Source organism: Anas platyrhynchos, chromosome 5 (assembly GCF_047663525.1).
Source record: "Anas platyrhynchos isolate ZD024472 breed Pekin duck chromosome 5, IASCAAS_PekinDuck_T2T, whole genome shotgun sequence".
Taxonomy (NCBI): Eukaryota; Metazoa; Chordata; class Aves; order Anseriformes; family Anatidae; genus Anas; species Anas platyrhynchos.
The window spans coordinates 49,464,696-49,482,210 of record NC_092591.1 but is presented as its reverse complement, the minus strand read 5'-3'; the positions used below and the strand labels follow the sequence as shown (position 1 = coordinate 49,482,210).

The 17,515-nt window shown below is 40.5% G+C and overlaps 1 protein-coding gene across 2 annotated transcripts in view; it reads left to right on the top strand.

The window, feature by feature from the left end:
* The window catches only part of PAMR1 (peptidase domain containing associated with muscle regeneration 1), a 52,153-nt gene that overhangs the window by 32,889 nt on the left and 1,749 nt on the right, over nucleotides 1-17,515 (top strand). Inside the window, exons 7-11 of one of the 2 annotated variants that reach the window (XM_005011324.6) lie at nucleotides 9,151-9,321; nucleotides 11,992-12,204; nucleotides 13,820-13,886; nucleotides 16,064-16,296; nucleotides 16,709-17,004. In XM_005011324.6, coding sequence (XP_005011381.1) covers nucleotides 9,151-9,321; nucleotides 11,992-12,204; nucleotides 13,820-13,886; nucleotides 16,064-16,296; nucleotides 16,709-17,004 — 980 coding nt within the window. The remainder of the gene's footprint in view (nucleotides 1-9,150; nucleotides 9,322-11,991; nucleotides 12,205-13,819; nucleotides 13,887-16,063; nucleotides 16,297-16,708; nucleotides 17,005-17,515) is intronic. The other variant, XM_005011326.6, reaches the window with a different exon arrangement.

Genomic DNA, 17,515 nt, shown 5'->3' with positions numbered 1-17,515 from the left:
TTGGAGTAACCAGCATGCTTAAGTGCTGACAGTTTCACTCCCCCCTCCCGGCCCCTTCCCAGTTCATTCAAAGGCTTTGTTCCTCCTTGAGGATTTTACACGCAAACATCTCTGAGGCTAGGTACCTTAGGCACTTCCCTTTGTTGTGCTCTTGGGCTTGATTTCACTGCCTTGCACACTCTTTGCAGCTGATAAAAAATACTACCAAGGCAGGATGGCCCCAGGCGGTAGGCATGATGACACAAATGATCAGGCAGTATCTCACTTGCTCTTTCTTATGGCTCCCATACTCCTCTTTGTATTCTTCAAGAGCTCAGCAACTGCTTTTCACAGCCAACCAAATTGCCCTGCTACTTCCTTAGTACTCTCCTGCTTTTTAATTCCCGTAATTTTCTTTTTCCCTATACCCTCATCTCAACACTTGGTAATTTTGATCTCTTTCTCTTAAACAGGCAATGCCAGATCATCTTTTCTGCCTGAAATCCAGCTTAGATCCCTTCCAAAGACTGAATAAACTATTCTGTCAGCCACACCGGAGTGAATCTATCTCATTAAATGGTGTTTTCCTGTGACTGTTAATGGACATTCACAAACATTGTTTCAAAGCAACTTGCATTTCTTTAGAATGTCTTTCCCATCCGGCATTGCCTGGGCTTGTCCCTGCTCAGCTGGAAGGCTGACATCTCCAAAATGAAACACCTCAAGATGATTTACTCTCTTTTGTCATTTGGTATAATAACGAGCGTATCAGCTTCTCTGTGGCTCTACAATCTTCCCTGTGAGCAGATGGTGCTCTCCTCTGCAGCGTGATATTGTGATGTTTTCCAAGGGACACATTGGGGAACTCACTCTCAATATTAGTTCTTGCTGCTGATAGAGAAAGTGAATATTGAGGATCATTCATTAGAATTTCACTCAGTCCAGTATCCCATGCACAAACAGGTCCAGTTGTGTAATTAAGTAGGCCATCCGAATACCGAATACCGGAAAGGTTGTATCCAGAGACACAGCTTTCTAAGGGCTAGGAACAATGCTGATAAAGATCAAGTGGCTAATTGTAAGCAACAACCTCCAAATTGCCTCCGGATGAATAAATCACAGTGGGTGATCCAAGCATATTTTCACATGGATACTGTCTCATTCACAGAAGCAGGGAGCTGGAAAACATCAGGAGTGAGTTCCAATTGGCTGGAAGGGAATGAAAAGATTTAAATTTCAGTAGGGATTATGTCATAGTTTTGTGTAATTATTCCTAGCTGGTGGAACTGCTGCAAAAGTGAAGAGGCCCAGAAAGTAGGACTGGAAGTCTACAATCTCTAGTACTTGGGGTTGGCTCATGAGCTGCTCTTGTTATGATTTCCTTTGACATTTCCAGGATTAATGTGAGGACTGGTAAAAATCAACAATGAGAGGAGATTTTGAGCTTCCAGGACTCTTTCAGGGGGCACAAATTAAGATCAGCGGTGTTTGCGGTAAATTGTGCGTCCCAGCATTTCTGTAGGAGATGTGGCTTGAGCTAGTTTTGGAACTGAGAGAATGTGTCACCGCACGAGCCACGACGGAGGGCAGATAGTTTCCTCTTTTTTGAAACACAAGTGAATGCAAAAGTTAATGCAAAATCCTTGCTGGCTAACAAAGTGAATGGAAGCTACTGCAATGAAGGGGGACATTTCTGGGGAAGAATCCTTGTTCCTCTTCTAGCAGTGTCACAGAGAGAAGGGCATTCCCACCACAGCTTGCTTTATTAGGTGCTAGACAGAGCAGGTTTCTGATACTTCAGCCACTGGGTGTGAGACCTGCTTGGAGTCATCCGCCAGCAATGGCACCTTTCTGCCCTGGGGCTGTGGCAGCTCTACCCATTCTCCTGCTTCAGGACCTCAGGTATGCAATGTGGCAGTCAGCAGGCTTTGAAGGCCAGACCAGGAAGCTGGGGGTCCTAAAGCATGAGTCTGGAGTCAGGGCTCCTCCCCTGCAGTGTGACTTGAAGCATCAAGGTCTCCCGGGCTCCTGGAGGTGGTACTGCCCTGTTCAGAGGAGATTGCAGAGCCACACTGCCCCAGGACGTGCCTCAGGATGCTGGTGGACAATTTCATCAAACCCACCACCAGCATCATATACTTGCTTGGAAGTCCTCCTCACTGCTCATGAGAAAAAATTAAAAAACATTCTCCTGAGTACTCTGAGCCACAGCCTCCAGAAATCCCTCACCTCATTCCCTCCTTGAGGACACAGGCATTCCAAAAACATTTTGACAGCCAATGCCCTTATGCTTTTGGCTAAAGTTAGTATCTGTGGGCTTATGTGTTAGGCATCCTCGTCTCTGGGCTGCTCTGCCAAGCTGCAGGGGGATGATGTCTGAGGAGAGCCATCTGAGTCCTCCTCCACATCAGCTCTTCTCTGCCAGCAAACCCTGTGAGAACCTGGGGCATCCTCACCTTGTGGGTGCCCGCTGGGGAGGGAAGGGATAGTGTAGGAATAAATAGTGCCAGAGATTTGCATGGACTCACAAAGCTCAAGGGCCAAGAATAGAAAACAAGCTCTGTTATGAGTGAAGATGACAAATTCTGTAAGTCTGAATTCAGAAAAGCTCTTTATTCAAGGGGCTTTGCAAAGGGCGTCCTGCTACCCCACAGAGGTGGCTCCCCCTCAACTCCTGTGCTGTGCCTTCAGGGGCACACAGCTCTCTGCTCCTGTACAGCTCCATCACCTCATCACTGCTGCTGAGAGCAATGCATTGGATTATGCAACAGCACAATATTTTAATGCTGGTTTCTGCACAAAGCTGGGCCAGTTTGCAAGTAAACTTAGAATATAGAGAGATAACAGCTCTTCTCCTAGCTCTGCCACTCACTCACTATTTGCCTTCTGGTAAATCACTTAATATGTCTGTCCTACAGCTTCCCCAGCACTCAAATGCAGACAGACACTCATTTTACAAAGACTTTGGAAATACAGATATCATAAATTTTAGGAACTGCTATGTAACGACACTCAGGTAGTCATGTAATTAGACTTGCCCTCATAACAGAAGTTAAACCAAGAAAAAGATTTTGATCAAGTCAGAGATTTACAAGCCAAAAATCAAACCTGATGGGATTTGCCACTGTTTATTTCAGCAGAGTTGGCCGTAGGCAGCAACTGCAACTACGGGTGAGCTACATGAAGTGCATGTGGGTACCACTGGCTGGGAGTCCTCTGTTAGGGTGGTTCTGAAGTGGTAAATTCACTTTTCAAAGAAATTTCTATTTTCTGCTGGATTTTTTAAAAATTACTTACTTAAGCAGAGAAAAAAATAAATCACTTCCAATCCCACATCCCCTGTGTGTTAGGCTCTTTCCAGCAAGAGCATCTTGGAGCTGTGATTTCCAGGGCTTCCAGGTTCACTGGCTCCAGAGTACCTTGCCAGCCAGGGTGCTGTGGAGCCAGGAATCTGCAGAGCTCAGGGTCCAAAATCTTGCTGCGGAGGGTCCCTGTACAGCTTTTTGTCTGGCTCAGGGGCTGCTGTGGCTTTCAGCAAGGGGCTGAGTCACGGTGCCGTTCCCAGGAGAAGAGAATGGCGTTTAGGCTTTCTGCTGACAAAATGCCCAAATTCCATTTGGAGGCTGTTTCGGGATTTTGTTTCTGAGGATAGTCATTTAAATTTCTTCAGCTGAAGTCTCTGTCAGGCTTTCTTTGACAGTCACTAGAGTGGTTTTGGCTATGGTGGTGGCACTGTGGGTCCCAGAGCAGTTCTGTAGCTCTCCTTCACTGCAAAAAACGTACGCTAGGAGCCATACCAGTAGAAGCTGCTCTGCACCCCTGCTCATCATCAAGCGCAGTTTCTGTGGCCATTTTCAGTGTTTGGCCTCCTCTAAGCCTGCCAGCACACCTTATGTGAAAGCAATATTACAAGTGAATAGAAAAATTTTTCCCAAAGCCACTAGATGTCAAAATGTGCTATATACATTAGCATGGGTCAGTCTGAAAGCCAAACTCTGACTTGGGAATATGCAGCAAAATCAATTTCTTTAGCAGTACCAGCATTAAAACATCCTGTGAGCAAATTAGTACAAAAAAAAAAAAATTATTAACTCTTTCGCCCAATATATTGAGGGGAGCAAAAATAGAAATATAATCCTTGAATTTGAAACAGCAATGAGAAATGAGATTTATTTCAGGTAAGCAATATATTATTGAAAAGGATGTGCAGAATTTAGAGATAATGTATGATTTGTGTGAGGGAATATATATTATTTAATGAGGAAGTGGGTGAGAGGAAGGCAGCAGAATAAAACGGTGTTCATTTAATGAAGGGACTCTGGGACAAGAGCAAATGATAATTCCATAAGGCAGGATTTGAAGGACACTGAAAAAGAAAAGTGTAGCCTAAGAGACCATCTAATTTATCTCACTGGTTATAAAATGAACATGAAAACTATTTCTAAATGGCAGATAATTCAGATCTGAGGAACGTCTCCTACTTATAATTGAGAAGAGAGAAGAATTTGCGCTGGTTTTATTAATAATGGAACATTTACTTAAAAATTCAGGAACTTACTGTTCCTCTAGTCTAGTTTTTCTCTGATTGCAGAAAGTTATCTGCAAAAGTGGAACCATTTTTGTGTTTCATATGGGACAGAAATATTTTTGTTTTGTTTTGTTTTCCAAGGCAACAAGTTAAGAGGCAAGAAGGATAATCAATTTTATCGGGATTCTCTGAGTTTGTTATATAGATACTTGAGGCAGTTCTGGTTTTTGTCCTCCCTCTAACAACGCTTGTCACAGTTCAGCATTTCTTATGGAATTGTCTGTAGCCACCTTGTCTTACACCTCTCTTCTTTACTTTCTTGTAAACTGAGTTCTCTCAGGCCACTAGTTGCTTCACACACTAAAGTGACAAGGATTATCTATATACCTATATAGATTAATTGTGGGACTTCCAAGGAACAACATGGTGAGGCAAAGCATGGAAAAATAAAACAAACAAATCTCTTAGGTCATAATGGGCTTGCTAGTGATGGTCAGTTTTCTCCAAAGTCTTCTTTGTTGTTTTGTTTTTATTTTTTTAGGTGGATTTTCAATTTTCAAGTGCTGAGACATACAATTTCAATTTAGATCCTACTATGTCTTTCAAACATTTGTCAAGAAGACTTTTGTAGCATTTTTCTTGAGTAAAAATTCTGTTATTAATTTTATTCTGCCTAAACATATGTCTTTATCTTCCTTTAAACATTTTGCCATATCCTTTCTGGTTTTAGCTTTTACATTATTACAGTTTTTAGTTTTGCATGACCAGAGCCATCATTCTTAGCTCCTAGTCTTTTCTCAAGATTATTTTTCCCTAATTTTCCCCAAGATTATTTTTCCCTAATTCCCTAGTTTTTCTTTTAGATCCCCAGAGCCTTTATAAGTGTGATGACACCATGGCATGAGAAATGGATAAGGCTCAGACATGGGGTCTCTGGGTTGCTCAGACCTTTTTTTGGCAGATGTTGCATGCAATCTCTTTCATATATGGCTGTCCATTACCATCTTGTAGCATAATTTTTCACTCACCTATCCCATTTTCTGGATTCTCGGTGTCTTTAGTCTTCTGTTTGTGGAAAGAAAGGTGCAGAGACTGAACACTGCAACCTGAAATCCCTGCCAGTCTTAGTTCCATTTCTGCAGGATTGTCTCAAACATTACAGTTTAGGGTGAGCATGACTCACAGTACAGTACATCACAGTACAGTTCATAGATGTTCTTCAGGTAATTCTGTTTGAAGCTCTCTACCTTGCCATTTGCATCTTTGCATTGCAAAGGGCACTGAGAGGAAAGGTAAGGTATTTATCTTTTGAGAAGCTGAGCAGTGGCTGCTGTTCAGAGGACAGAGGCCTTTCAGCTACTGTGTATAACCAGAGGGTAGAGCTAGGTATGAATGACATTTACAAAATGTTCCTTTTTTCTATCTTTTTGACTTTTGAAAAATGTATTGGAGAGTTGGATATAGTCTTATATCAGGAGAGGATGTAAAGACTTCAGTACAATATCTCAAACAAAGGAGGCTGTCCTAAGATTCAGTGGAATATACTGCACATTCTGAAAGATGTAAGAACCTATCAGATTCATACCCTTGATGGGAAGCCATCTACAAAAAAGAAAGAGTGAATTGTATGAAGCACGAGAGGCTTCATACAATTCTTCACGATAACTGCTCAAAACTTCATTGCCTGAAGTATTCACAAGTAAAAGGACAGGGTGCATGAGAGCTACCTGAGATTTATTAGGTAAAAGGGATAAAAGGCAAGTCAGGCTGTACAGGGAGAAAAGCTACAGAGCTCAAAATCAAAGCAGCAGAGGCAAGTACTAGAGTAACTGTATGTGACTTTCAGGCTAGATAATATAAGCTGAAAACAGAGCTCAGCTGCGGTAGTGAGGTGCAGGGAACATCTCAGGATTCAAAACCATGTTTAATTTGAAGAGAGTAAGAATGAATTTATGAAATGATCCAAAGAAAAGATAAAAGGAATGGCTGTGCCTCTAGTGGCACAGTTAAAGACTAGGACAGACCATGAGGGAGGATGATGAGAACAAGAGAACAGACACCCAGCAGATAGAGGCACGGGCAACAACAGGGACACGCCTGTTAATAATACTTAGCTGTTTTGCAATCAGAGAAATTCCACCATGACTCCGTGACACAAGTGGATATGAGCTAATGCTTATAACATCCCTGTGAGGAACAGGGTGCTTTCGTTTGATTGATACAGCAAATGAAGCAACTTACCCATGGCCACAGTTTCATAGCTATGATTAGATCTCATGACCTTCTGCCTCCATATCCTCTACTCTAGGCCATAGTTTCATTACTAAATCAATCTGTGCACAAAATCCTGAATTTACCTCATAAGCAAAAACAGAGTTGTTCCAGCTGGGTCACACTGGCACAGAGAATCTAAAGAAAGACTGGCAACCAAAGCAAATCGCAAGAGCTAGGAACTGAATATCTTAATCACTCAGGAGACTGAACAAGAACAAACACTCATAGTTTGTGGGTAAAAAGTAAGTTTAGCTTGGATAAGTTTTTTCCAGGAGGGACCTCGAACACAAAAGCACCAAATAATTTTTTCTGTAGAGATGAACTGGACCACAAGAAAACAGAAAACCTGTATTTATGACAAAAAGGAGGACTCTGTGTGGTGTACAGATGGTTCTAACCAACTGTTTTCATTTGACAAGCTGAGTGTGGCTTTACATCAGCAGAGAGAAACACAAATATGATGCAATAAATTGAAATTTAGATATGGAGGGAGTTACTGGGAATACAAAGATCATAACTGGGATGACAAGCATTCACTGAGAAAATCTATGCTTCCATTATTTTCCTTTCATTTCTGCATGTGCTTGTGTATACACATATATACGCGTGGGTATATTTCACATGAAAAACCTCATGGGCAAGGAATGAATTTTGCTGAATTTTCATCATTATTCTTTTGCAAAAGATGACGCTGATGCAGAATGCTTGCAGCCAAGAGGAAATGTTGACCTTCCCTAAGTGGATGTGTTTTGACTTGGAGTAGTGAGTCTGGGCCCGTCTCTAAAGTTGACATATTAGACAGTTTTTCTTTCCAGGACTTGGGCTTACTAGTGCACAAATGATTCTGCCAAATCATTGTTTGACATTTGTAGTAATCCATAAAATGAGGGGAATTTCTATTGAGCCTTGTTCTTGTGAATGCTACTGCTTTAGGACTGTTACTCACGCAAGAATCTCTTCCTTATGTGAATAATTGGATCGTCCATGCTCCATATAAATAGATGGAGTCATGCGTGTTCTTAGTAAGGATTACAGGCCTGAGGCCTTACAAAGTTTTTTCCTCTGCAAGTGTAAGGATCAAAATTTGGCTGTAAGCAACATTCTTTGTGTGTCCAGATCCAGTAGCTACAAGGCAAAACAGAAAGGGAAGTCAAATTCTAAAAACATAAAGCAAGGATGATCTCTGTAGCATTCATCTGTCTATCTTCAAAGGAGTACCGCAGCTGCTGGGTTGTGCAGACACCAAAATCTGTATTTCCTACATTGTTTTAATTTCTACATTGATACAGAAAATTGCTCTTGAAAAGTGACTTGCAGAAGGTGAATAGGACATGGGCATTCTTTGTCTCTGATAGCGAAGAAAGCATCAAAAGAAGTTATCATGTGGCAGGCTAAAAACCATACCTACAAAGGCAGCGGATTTTTGACACAACGCGTACTCTGTAGAACTCATTGCCACAGCATATTGTGGATATAAAGTATGTAGTTGAGTTCAGAAGATACTTAGACAAACTAATATAAAGGAATCCACCAGGGTATGTTTTACCAAAGATACCATTGTAGTTTGGGTAGTTCTTGAGCCTCAGATTGCTGAATGCTGCCAGATTATGCCAGGAAAGCATTCTTTATGCTTTCTCTGTTTTTACATTCTTTTTATCAAATCTACCTTTTGCTGTCATTGAAGACAGAATTCTGTGCTGGATGGACCTTCAGTCTGATTTAGTATGGCTGGTTTGATGTTCTCAGAGAAATCTTGCTTAGGATGTTTAATCTAATATTTACTACTTGCAGTAGTTAAATACACCATCGTCTGTCAGTATTTTCCCAATAGAACAAACCCTGTGGAAAGAGTAAATATCACGGTTTGGTAAATATCAAGGTTCCTTTTTAATGTCATTATGATAATGTTTGATCTATACAAATAACAATGCTTTAATATTTCAGTGACGTTATCTGAAAAAGTATATAAATGTTGAAGGAAGAATTTGAAAGAGTTTAAAATTTAAGGCTCTTACGGATCTAAATTTTCTGTTGACCAAAAATGGTTCAAGACCTGTTTAGGTGGAAGGTGCTTCAAGTACCAGTGTTTTGCGCAGATGAAAATCATAATGGTACAAATAATTATGCATATGATCATTTTGAGTTATCCCATTGAACTGAATGGATCTAGGCATGTTTTGAAAAGTGATGTATATGTAAGTGCGTATAGAAATGAGGTATAAACAACTTTCTAAAATCAGCAGTTGTCTTGCAATTTTGACTTCTGTGCCCATTTTAATTGGTTTTTCAATGTTCTAAATAAAGAATCATCTTAACACAGTCCTGTTTTTGTAATAAAGTGGATTTTTTTGAAATATCTGAACTGTCAGTGGTGATGTGTAGGACTCCAGGTGCTCCCGCTCATGGTATTGTGGAAGGAGATGACTTTAAATACGGGGCCCAGGTTTACTTCAAGTGCAACGCAGGTTACAGCTTAAAAGGCAGCCGTGTTGCCTACTGTCAGCTTGATGGGATTTGGTCAACACATCATCCCGAATGTGGTAAGGTCACTTTAAGTTTTGGTTCTTATCAAGTGTTTCAAACATTGTATTCACATGAAACCAGAATATCCAAATCTCGCTTGAAATTTGGTAGATCCATGGCTTAACATGATGTTCTTATGTCTTCCTGCCTTAAATAGCAGTAGGGATTCTTATTTTATTCTGCTGGAGCCCAAGCCTGCAAGACTTACTTATATAAAGGTCTGACTGAAACATCGAATGACTGAAAAATAATCTCAAAAACTGTAGGCATACATCCTTCTTATATTATAGACTGGCAATTTCTAGGACCAACTCCAAGTGATGGTCTTTGTGCATCAATGGATAGCTACTTCCATTGCTACGTACCTCTGATACTTTCTCTGCAGGAGCTTGGTGCACTCTGTGGAGGTGATTGAGGCTTACCACATGAAGACTAGACTCTTACATCAACAGCATTCCCATCCTAGAGAAAAACTGTTAAAAGAGAAACTTCTATCCATTCTTGCTGTGCAATTTTGCATGCCTATGGTAGATCTACCATTCACTTTGATTCAGCTGTGATATTCCAAGCCCCTTCTTCCCATCCAAAGACTTCTAATTTTTCTTTAGTTGTTCCATATTGCACAATTTTATTTCCATATTCCAGAATAATTTGTATCAATTTGAAAAGTGCTTTCACAACTGTGTTGTGGCAAGCAATGCAAATTTCAGGTGAAGTGTCATGAAACAGCTGTATATAAGTTCATCTGAAAAAGCAAGCAAAGGCATTCTTCTGTCTAGAGAGAACACCTCCCATTGCAATAAATGTGACAGTTTCCTGCTGCATGACGTCCCTGGATAAAGATCTGTTGAAACATCTGTCTCTAGACTTGATTGTTACTGTAGTGTCAGTGCTGAAATTTGAGTCTCTCCTTCCCAGATGTTTTCTCTTTGTTTTTAATGTGTCAGAAAAATCATAACCCAGAATTTACAGAAGAAAAGAATTATGATTTGAGTTACTGATAGGCACAGGATGAAATAAGAGAAGGTCTTTGTTGACTTATTTGGTCAAGCTTTGGTACATTTGGAAACAAATGCACTCTGCTCATCAGATGATGCCTCTAGGCTAGATATCAGCACAGAAATCAACTTGCAAATGAAGCATTATACTGTGGGTGATTCCCTGCAGTCTTCAGTTAGTATTAAGTTATAAGTCATCTGTGAGAGAGTGAGACAGTCCCTGAGGTACTGGGCAGAAAGATAGAGCCAAAAGAAAAGGAGACAGGGCTCGGCTTCTCCCTTTCTCCTGGTTGAGAGGAAGTTCAACTCTCATTCTTGTTTATTCAATATGACTCATGTGGAAAAGTACTCAAGTAAACGCAAAACCTTCAGCGTATACAAAAATCCAGTGTCATTAAATAAAGCACTGAAATACACACTACACTTGAATTATACGCTCAGTGTTAAGAGCACATGCCCTTATTGAACCTTGTACCACCATGGTTAGCTATGTGCTTACATCTTTGTTGGGCTGGGCTCTGTCTGGTGACATGAGGATGCGGGAGCAGGTCAGGCTCATACCTATGCACTTTTACTGTGCTCCTTTCACAGGGATTTTAAGCATTTTGGTCTGTGTTGGTGCTTTTGTGAAGTGAGGCTCAGCAGAGTCTGAAGCAATGCCGTGAAGGGGCCATTTCTGGTCAATCGAAAGACCACAGTCTTCTCAGGATGCTCTGCACAGAGCAGCACCAACACTGTCTAAATGAGACCTTCACTGGATGTCATGTGATGAGACAGAGGAGGAGTTAAATAGAATTGCATATTACCATCAGCCTGACAAGAAAACTGAGATGAAATCCAACAAAACAAAACAAAACAAAACAAAACAAAACAAAACAAAACAAAAAAAAAAAAAAAGCAACCTTTTGCAGCTGCTAATTATAAAGAGCAGAGGGGTCAAGATTACAGGGAATAGCATTCATTAACATCAGATAGGGAATATTTTCATCTAGATTTAGGCCAAAAATTTAAGCTTATTGAAAGAAAAAAGAACATCAGCAAAAAAAAAGGAGAGGAAAATATTGGGAAGGAGAAAGTAAAAGATGTTTTATAGGCAGTGTGCTTATGAATTTCCACATTAAACTTTTAGTATCAGTAAATATATTTATATATGTTCTATTTAAATTCCTGTATTTCCCTGGATTATTGAGATCTCTCTGTCAGTGCTAAGAGACCAAACCGCAACCAAACATAAAAGCAAAATTAAGTAGTCTAGTTTATTATTCAAGTCCAGTAAATTATTGGAAGTATATAAAGGGAAAAGGATGCCAAGGGCCTGTTTTCTGCAAATAGTTTAAGTGCATCCTTTTATGCCCCTGAAATAGCCCCGTTAATGTTAATGGGACATTAACATCATGTGAAGTCAAGGTTCTTTCTCAGGATTGGCAGCCAAGTTTTAAGGACTTTTTAATGATTTGAGAGTTTTACACTTTCAACAAAGACAAATGTATTATAAATAGACATCTGTATTAACATTTCTTCTTTAATATATGATCTTTTCTAAGACTGGGATCCCAAACGGGTCATGGGGCATCCTTAATGAAGTGCAGAATGCGTTGTAAAATCTGAATGAAATGTCAAGCAGTGTGATGGGTGAAAATAATGCTGTGAACTTGATAAAATGGTTACTATTTTTCCCCCTATCATTAGTTCTAGATGAAAAAAACTGCTCAGATCCTGGTGGCCCACTCAATGGCTACAGAAGAGTAATGGAAGACGCTGAGCTCTTGAATGGACGCTATGCAAAAATTGGCACAGTCATTGCTTTCTTTTGTAACAACTCATATGTTCTTAGTGGGAATGAAAAGAGGACCTGCCAAGACAATGGAGAATGGTCAGGGAAACAGCCAATCTGCATAAAAGGTAGTTTACAAATTTTTTATTTTTATTTTTTTTTTTACAACAACTCTTACAAGCTGCTATGTTTTTACTGGAGTTTGCTTTTTGTATTTTGCATTGGCCAAAGAATCATTTTTCCTAAGAATAAACTCTGACTGACACCTGATACTGAGATTGGTAGTTTGCCAGCTCTTACTGGCTGCTAAACTCAGCCAGAGAAGCTGCCAGTGATTCCAGCAGATGCTTTCATCTTTAAAGATGGTGAGTAATGCTCCCCATAACCCTTATTACCCTCTTTCTAGGATGAAATCTGTGTAAGGTTAAAAGCAAAGAAGATCAGCAGGGAATTGAAATAGAAGGAAATAACTGTGTCATCAGAGTTGTTGTGACAGGACCCAGCTCTCCTCTCACAATGCTGTTCAGTTGGTGGGACCAGTCCTGAGCATAAAGGTTTATAAGGCCAAGCCTGTAGATTGCAGCCTTGGACATTCGGTTCAGAAAACCACTTGAGGACATGCTTAAGTTATCTGTGTTCACCAAACCATTGAAACACATCTTTAAATACTTTGCTAGAAAGGGACTTATGCTGTTGACCTGGGGCTACTGTAAGCATGAGCCCTGAATGGATGAAGGAATTTGGGCTGGGGAACTGCCAAATTCATTTTCCCAAAGCAATTTTTTGAAATATATTTTAATGGATTTTTTTTTTGTTAACTGAAGTAATGATAATATAAGGAAATATATCTGTCCCCTGAGGAATTTGCTTTATTCTGTTATTTTAGATGGAAATACTCTCTCCCTGAAGCGTATAATCATCTCCATTTGTGGAAAGCTTCTTTATTGAAGTTAACTTTGACAATGACATAAAGGTTAACATATACAGTAATCACAAAGAGCTAGATATTGTTAAATCCCACTGAACATGAGTGCTCAGGCATACAGATGAAATACATCCTGCAAGATTCCTTTTCTTCCACTGTGCGCAGCAGGAAGGAGATCCTTGCAGAGTTATTTGAAGTGATAAAGCTGAATATTTTATCCTGCTCTTAAAGTAAATAAACAGAACATGCAAAATTAGAAATCCTCAATTGTCCTTCTGCTATTTTGTGCACATTCAGGTAACTCTGTGGTGTTCGTTTCCTTCAGAGCCCCAGGCTCCTCCCAAAGGGTGCCCAAGCAAACAGGCTCTCAGAAGCCTGTAATATCCTGCAGCCTTTCTCAGTGTGCTGACTAACTGGTGTTAGATCTGTGTGGCCACATAGGTGGAAATTAAATGTTTTTTGTATGGTTCTATTATTGCTAAAGTTTGCTCAGATTCATAACTGCCAGCTGTGGTGGTGTAAATCTGACATTCAGACACTCTAATAGACAAATCTTCAACAGCTGAGAGTGCCCAGTGCAGATGATGCTGAGTTGCTTCCATTGTGGTAAATGGATAGATACGGAGATCTGTGGGGAAGTATTTTCCTAAAGCTTTACCTTTTAGGGCCTACCTTTATTACAATGCACATAATTTACTGCCCCTTTTCTTAATCCAGCCCTCTATTGCTAGTGAGAGGAAAGGGTGGAAATGGGTATGAATCATAACATTTTAGCTGTGAATGTGGAAAAGTACTGTGCAACATTATATTTTTTCTAGCCTGCAGAGAGCCAAAGATCTCTGACCTGGTGAGACAGAAAGTGCTTCCAATGCAGGTTCAGTCAAGGTGAGAATGCAATACCTCAAGTACAGTTTTAAGAAATTGTGATTGCTTTTCCTCTCCTTTCCATCCCATGACCGTGCCCTGACTGAGCAGCCTTTCCTAGGAAATGCTTCATGTGTACTCCACTGATAACCAAGCACTGAGAGCTGCTGGGAGGGGAGGTCTGGTTAAGCACAGGTGTGCAAGTTGCAGGACGCTGCCAGGAAGAAATGCGTGGTTAGAGGTGTGCAAACCACTGGACAGTGCCAGAATCAGGCTTGCAAGCTTGTAACAGACTACAACAGTCTGAGGAACAGTTCCCTGGAGCTGGGGATGTATCTTAAAATATGAAAATGTGTTACCTTTGTGAAGAAATGAGTGAGGAGAGCACAAGAAGGGAAAGGGCAATGTAGTCTGCTTCCATTAGGTTTCACTACCCATTAGGTTTCACATTATAGCACAGTTGATATAAAGTTGGGTTTGGGATGGGCACAGGGAAAAGGTGAAGGAGAATAGGAGGGGATGAAGTGAATGAATGATTAGACCTTGTGTGAGCTTTCCCTTTTGCTGATTTCTTGAAATAAACACAATCTGAATCTGGTTATGCTGAAATGTTCAGTTTAATTTCTGTCCAAGTAGTCATTTCTCATTTCAGCGTTTTCTTTCAGTAGAAGATTCATTTATTTTTAGATGCAGCGCAAGATCTGTCCTCATCTTTGGTCTTAAAAACAGCCATTTGAGGGCAGAATAAAGGTCCAGCACTAGCCATATCTTGTCTCTGGCAATGGCCAGTAGCAGATGCCTAGAGAAGCCTTTAGGAACAAGGCAACATGTACCCCCCCACTTCTCCCACTCCCCAGCTGTCTGTAGTGTACGAGTGTTGAGGTGGCCCTGAGAAGCCATCAGGAGGCTTTCATAGCCATCAAGATTTATTGCTTCACTTTTGAATGCAAGTCTTTTAATGCTAAATGTTTCAGATATTAACACCAGCTGTATGAGAGGGCATGCATGCCCCCACCTGCATAGCATCATGATGGCATCTCATGTCTGTGCACTGTTTTTGTCCCTTGAAGCATGATCCCATGAAGTAGCACAGATAAATAAAGAGGACAAATGTGGATTTTGTAGCATTGCGTGGTCACACGTGAGTAGGGAATGGGACCCAGGCAGTCTGAGCATGACCAGAGCAATTCTCATCCTTCTTCCAAAACCCAAGAAACTTCCTATTGCTCTTAGTAAGTTTCTTTTCCCTGAGTGGTGTCATGTATCTCCTCACAAATTCTATATGATGAAGGTAGTCTTTGTTTTTCTCTGACTGAAAATGGAATTACTGGAATTACTATGTGAAAAAGCATTCTTATGGCTTTTCTGGATACAGGCAGTTCCAAAAATAGCAAGGGAAATTATTTTCCTGCTGTTTTTTTTTCAGATGCAAATAGTTTTTTGTTGTTGTTTTGTTTTGTTTTATTTTGTGTAGATATATGCTTTTAACCATTAGAACAAGGAATATATTTTAAGTGATGAAGATTTAAGTATAGCTGTAGTCAAGCTTATGGTCCATATCCAGGATGGTGCATATATTTATTTTTTTTTAATTATGTGCCATGTTTCAGCTAATCAGTACAATTTCCAAATGGAAGCTTAGTGATTATTGCAATTATGAAATCTCTGTGGTGAGGTAATTATCTGTTAATTGCTAAATCAAGCAACTTTATCAACATGATTTAATCTGAATCGATTCCTAATACTGCCTATTAAAACATTCACTAGAGAAAAGAAGTGCCTAACTCCTCTCTAGTGAGAATTAATTATGGCAGCACCAACTTCTAGTGTAATTTCTCTATTTAAAAACACAGTATCTAGGTCCTTTTGTGAATGGTGAAACCTGTTCCACACTCAAAGATAACTAAATATAATCCAGAAACTGTAAAATAAAAATAATTTTTTTAAAAAAGAGATACAAATAGATAATTTAAAAATATGTGAATATATATATACGTATATATATAAATAAAATATCTGAGATGTAAATGGCAATATTGCTAAACTGTGTTAGAAGGATATTTGCCTTCTGTTTTCACAAGCAAACTACCTGCTTATATTTTTAAATGTTACTTAAGACAGCTGGTGATAAAGCTATGGAAATTATCTCTTTTATTGTGTTGTTATCATGACCTTGCATTCTTTGTGCATTGAAACAGGGAAACACCTTTGCATCAGCTTTACTCATCTGCATTCAGCAAGCAAAAGCTTGAAATCTACCCAACCAAGAAGCCAGCGCTGCCATTTGGAGACCTGCCCCCTGGGTACCAGCATCTGCACACTCAGCTTCAGTACGAATGCATTTCTCCTTTCTACCGCCGCCTGGGTAGCAGCAGGAGGACTTGTCTGAAGACAGGAAAATGGAGTGGGAGGGCCCCCATTTGTATTCCAAGTGAGTCTCAGAGGGAAGAAAAGCACGCGTCTCTTGGCGGATGGGGGCACAGGCTGTGTATTTGTCTTAGATAATTAGGGAGTCCCAGCAGTGTAGGCTGCCTGTGCTTCCAGCTGGGAGATAGGAGCAATAAAGGTTGGAGGATATATGGCTCTTTTTACCATCAGTAGGTGATGTAGGTGATGGTAAAGGGATCAAGCTTTTGGCATGGTAATTTGCCATCAGTTTTTCTACCCTTTCATTAAGCAAAGGGAATGAGGTTCTGTCATGATTTGAAAATTTGTTCCTACTATCACCTCATGTTTTCCTGTATTTTTATTGCAAAAATGTATTTTTATTGCAAAAATCATTGTAGTTTGGTTTCTTTGATTGGGAAGAGGTGTCACCTTCTTCTTTGTCCATGTTTCCCCAGTCTGCGGAAAGGCAGAAAACATCACTCTTCAGAAGACAGTGACCTCTACCAGGTGGCCCTGGCAAGCAGCAATCTATCGGACGGCCAATGGGGTGAAGGAGAACAGCCTCCGAAAAGGGTCATGGATCCTCATCTGCAGCGGGGCCCTGGTGAACGAGCGCACGGTGGTGGTGGCAGCTCACTGCGTCACTGACCTGGGCAAGACCATCGTCCTCAAGTCAGCAGAGCTCAAGGTGGTTCTGGGGAAGTTCTACAGAGACGATGACAGGGATGAAAAGACCATCCAGAACCTACGGGTGAGTAAGTCTGCTGGGAGCTGAAAATGATGAGCACTGACAGATGCTGATCACATCCATCTCGTATGGGGAGAAAAGGATTATCCTTTGGGCAATGTATTGTTTTACACGCTATTCCTTGAAATACATCTCTAGAGATTCAACTGACAGAACGATCATGGCATAAGGAGGGCACGTGCTGTAGTGCTTTAATTCTGACACTGTCCAACCAGCGTGTTTCTCCCCTAACACCAATCACTGAGAAAATAGCTCAGGTTCCACGGGCCATGACATCTTGAGTGATATTGCCAGAAAAAAAGAAGAAGAGGTGCCAGCTACTGTCAAAAGCGATTAGCATAATTTATGAAGGAAACACTTGTGCTCTAGATCCTGGTTTGACACCGTGAACGCATTTCACATCTCAGCCCCAAAGCTGTCCAGCTCTAAACTCAAAAGAAGTTTGTATCTGACTCCAGCTCCAAAAACAGCAACTCAGGCTCAGAATAGTTTGTTTTTTCAAGTAAAACCGGGA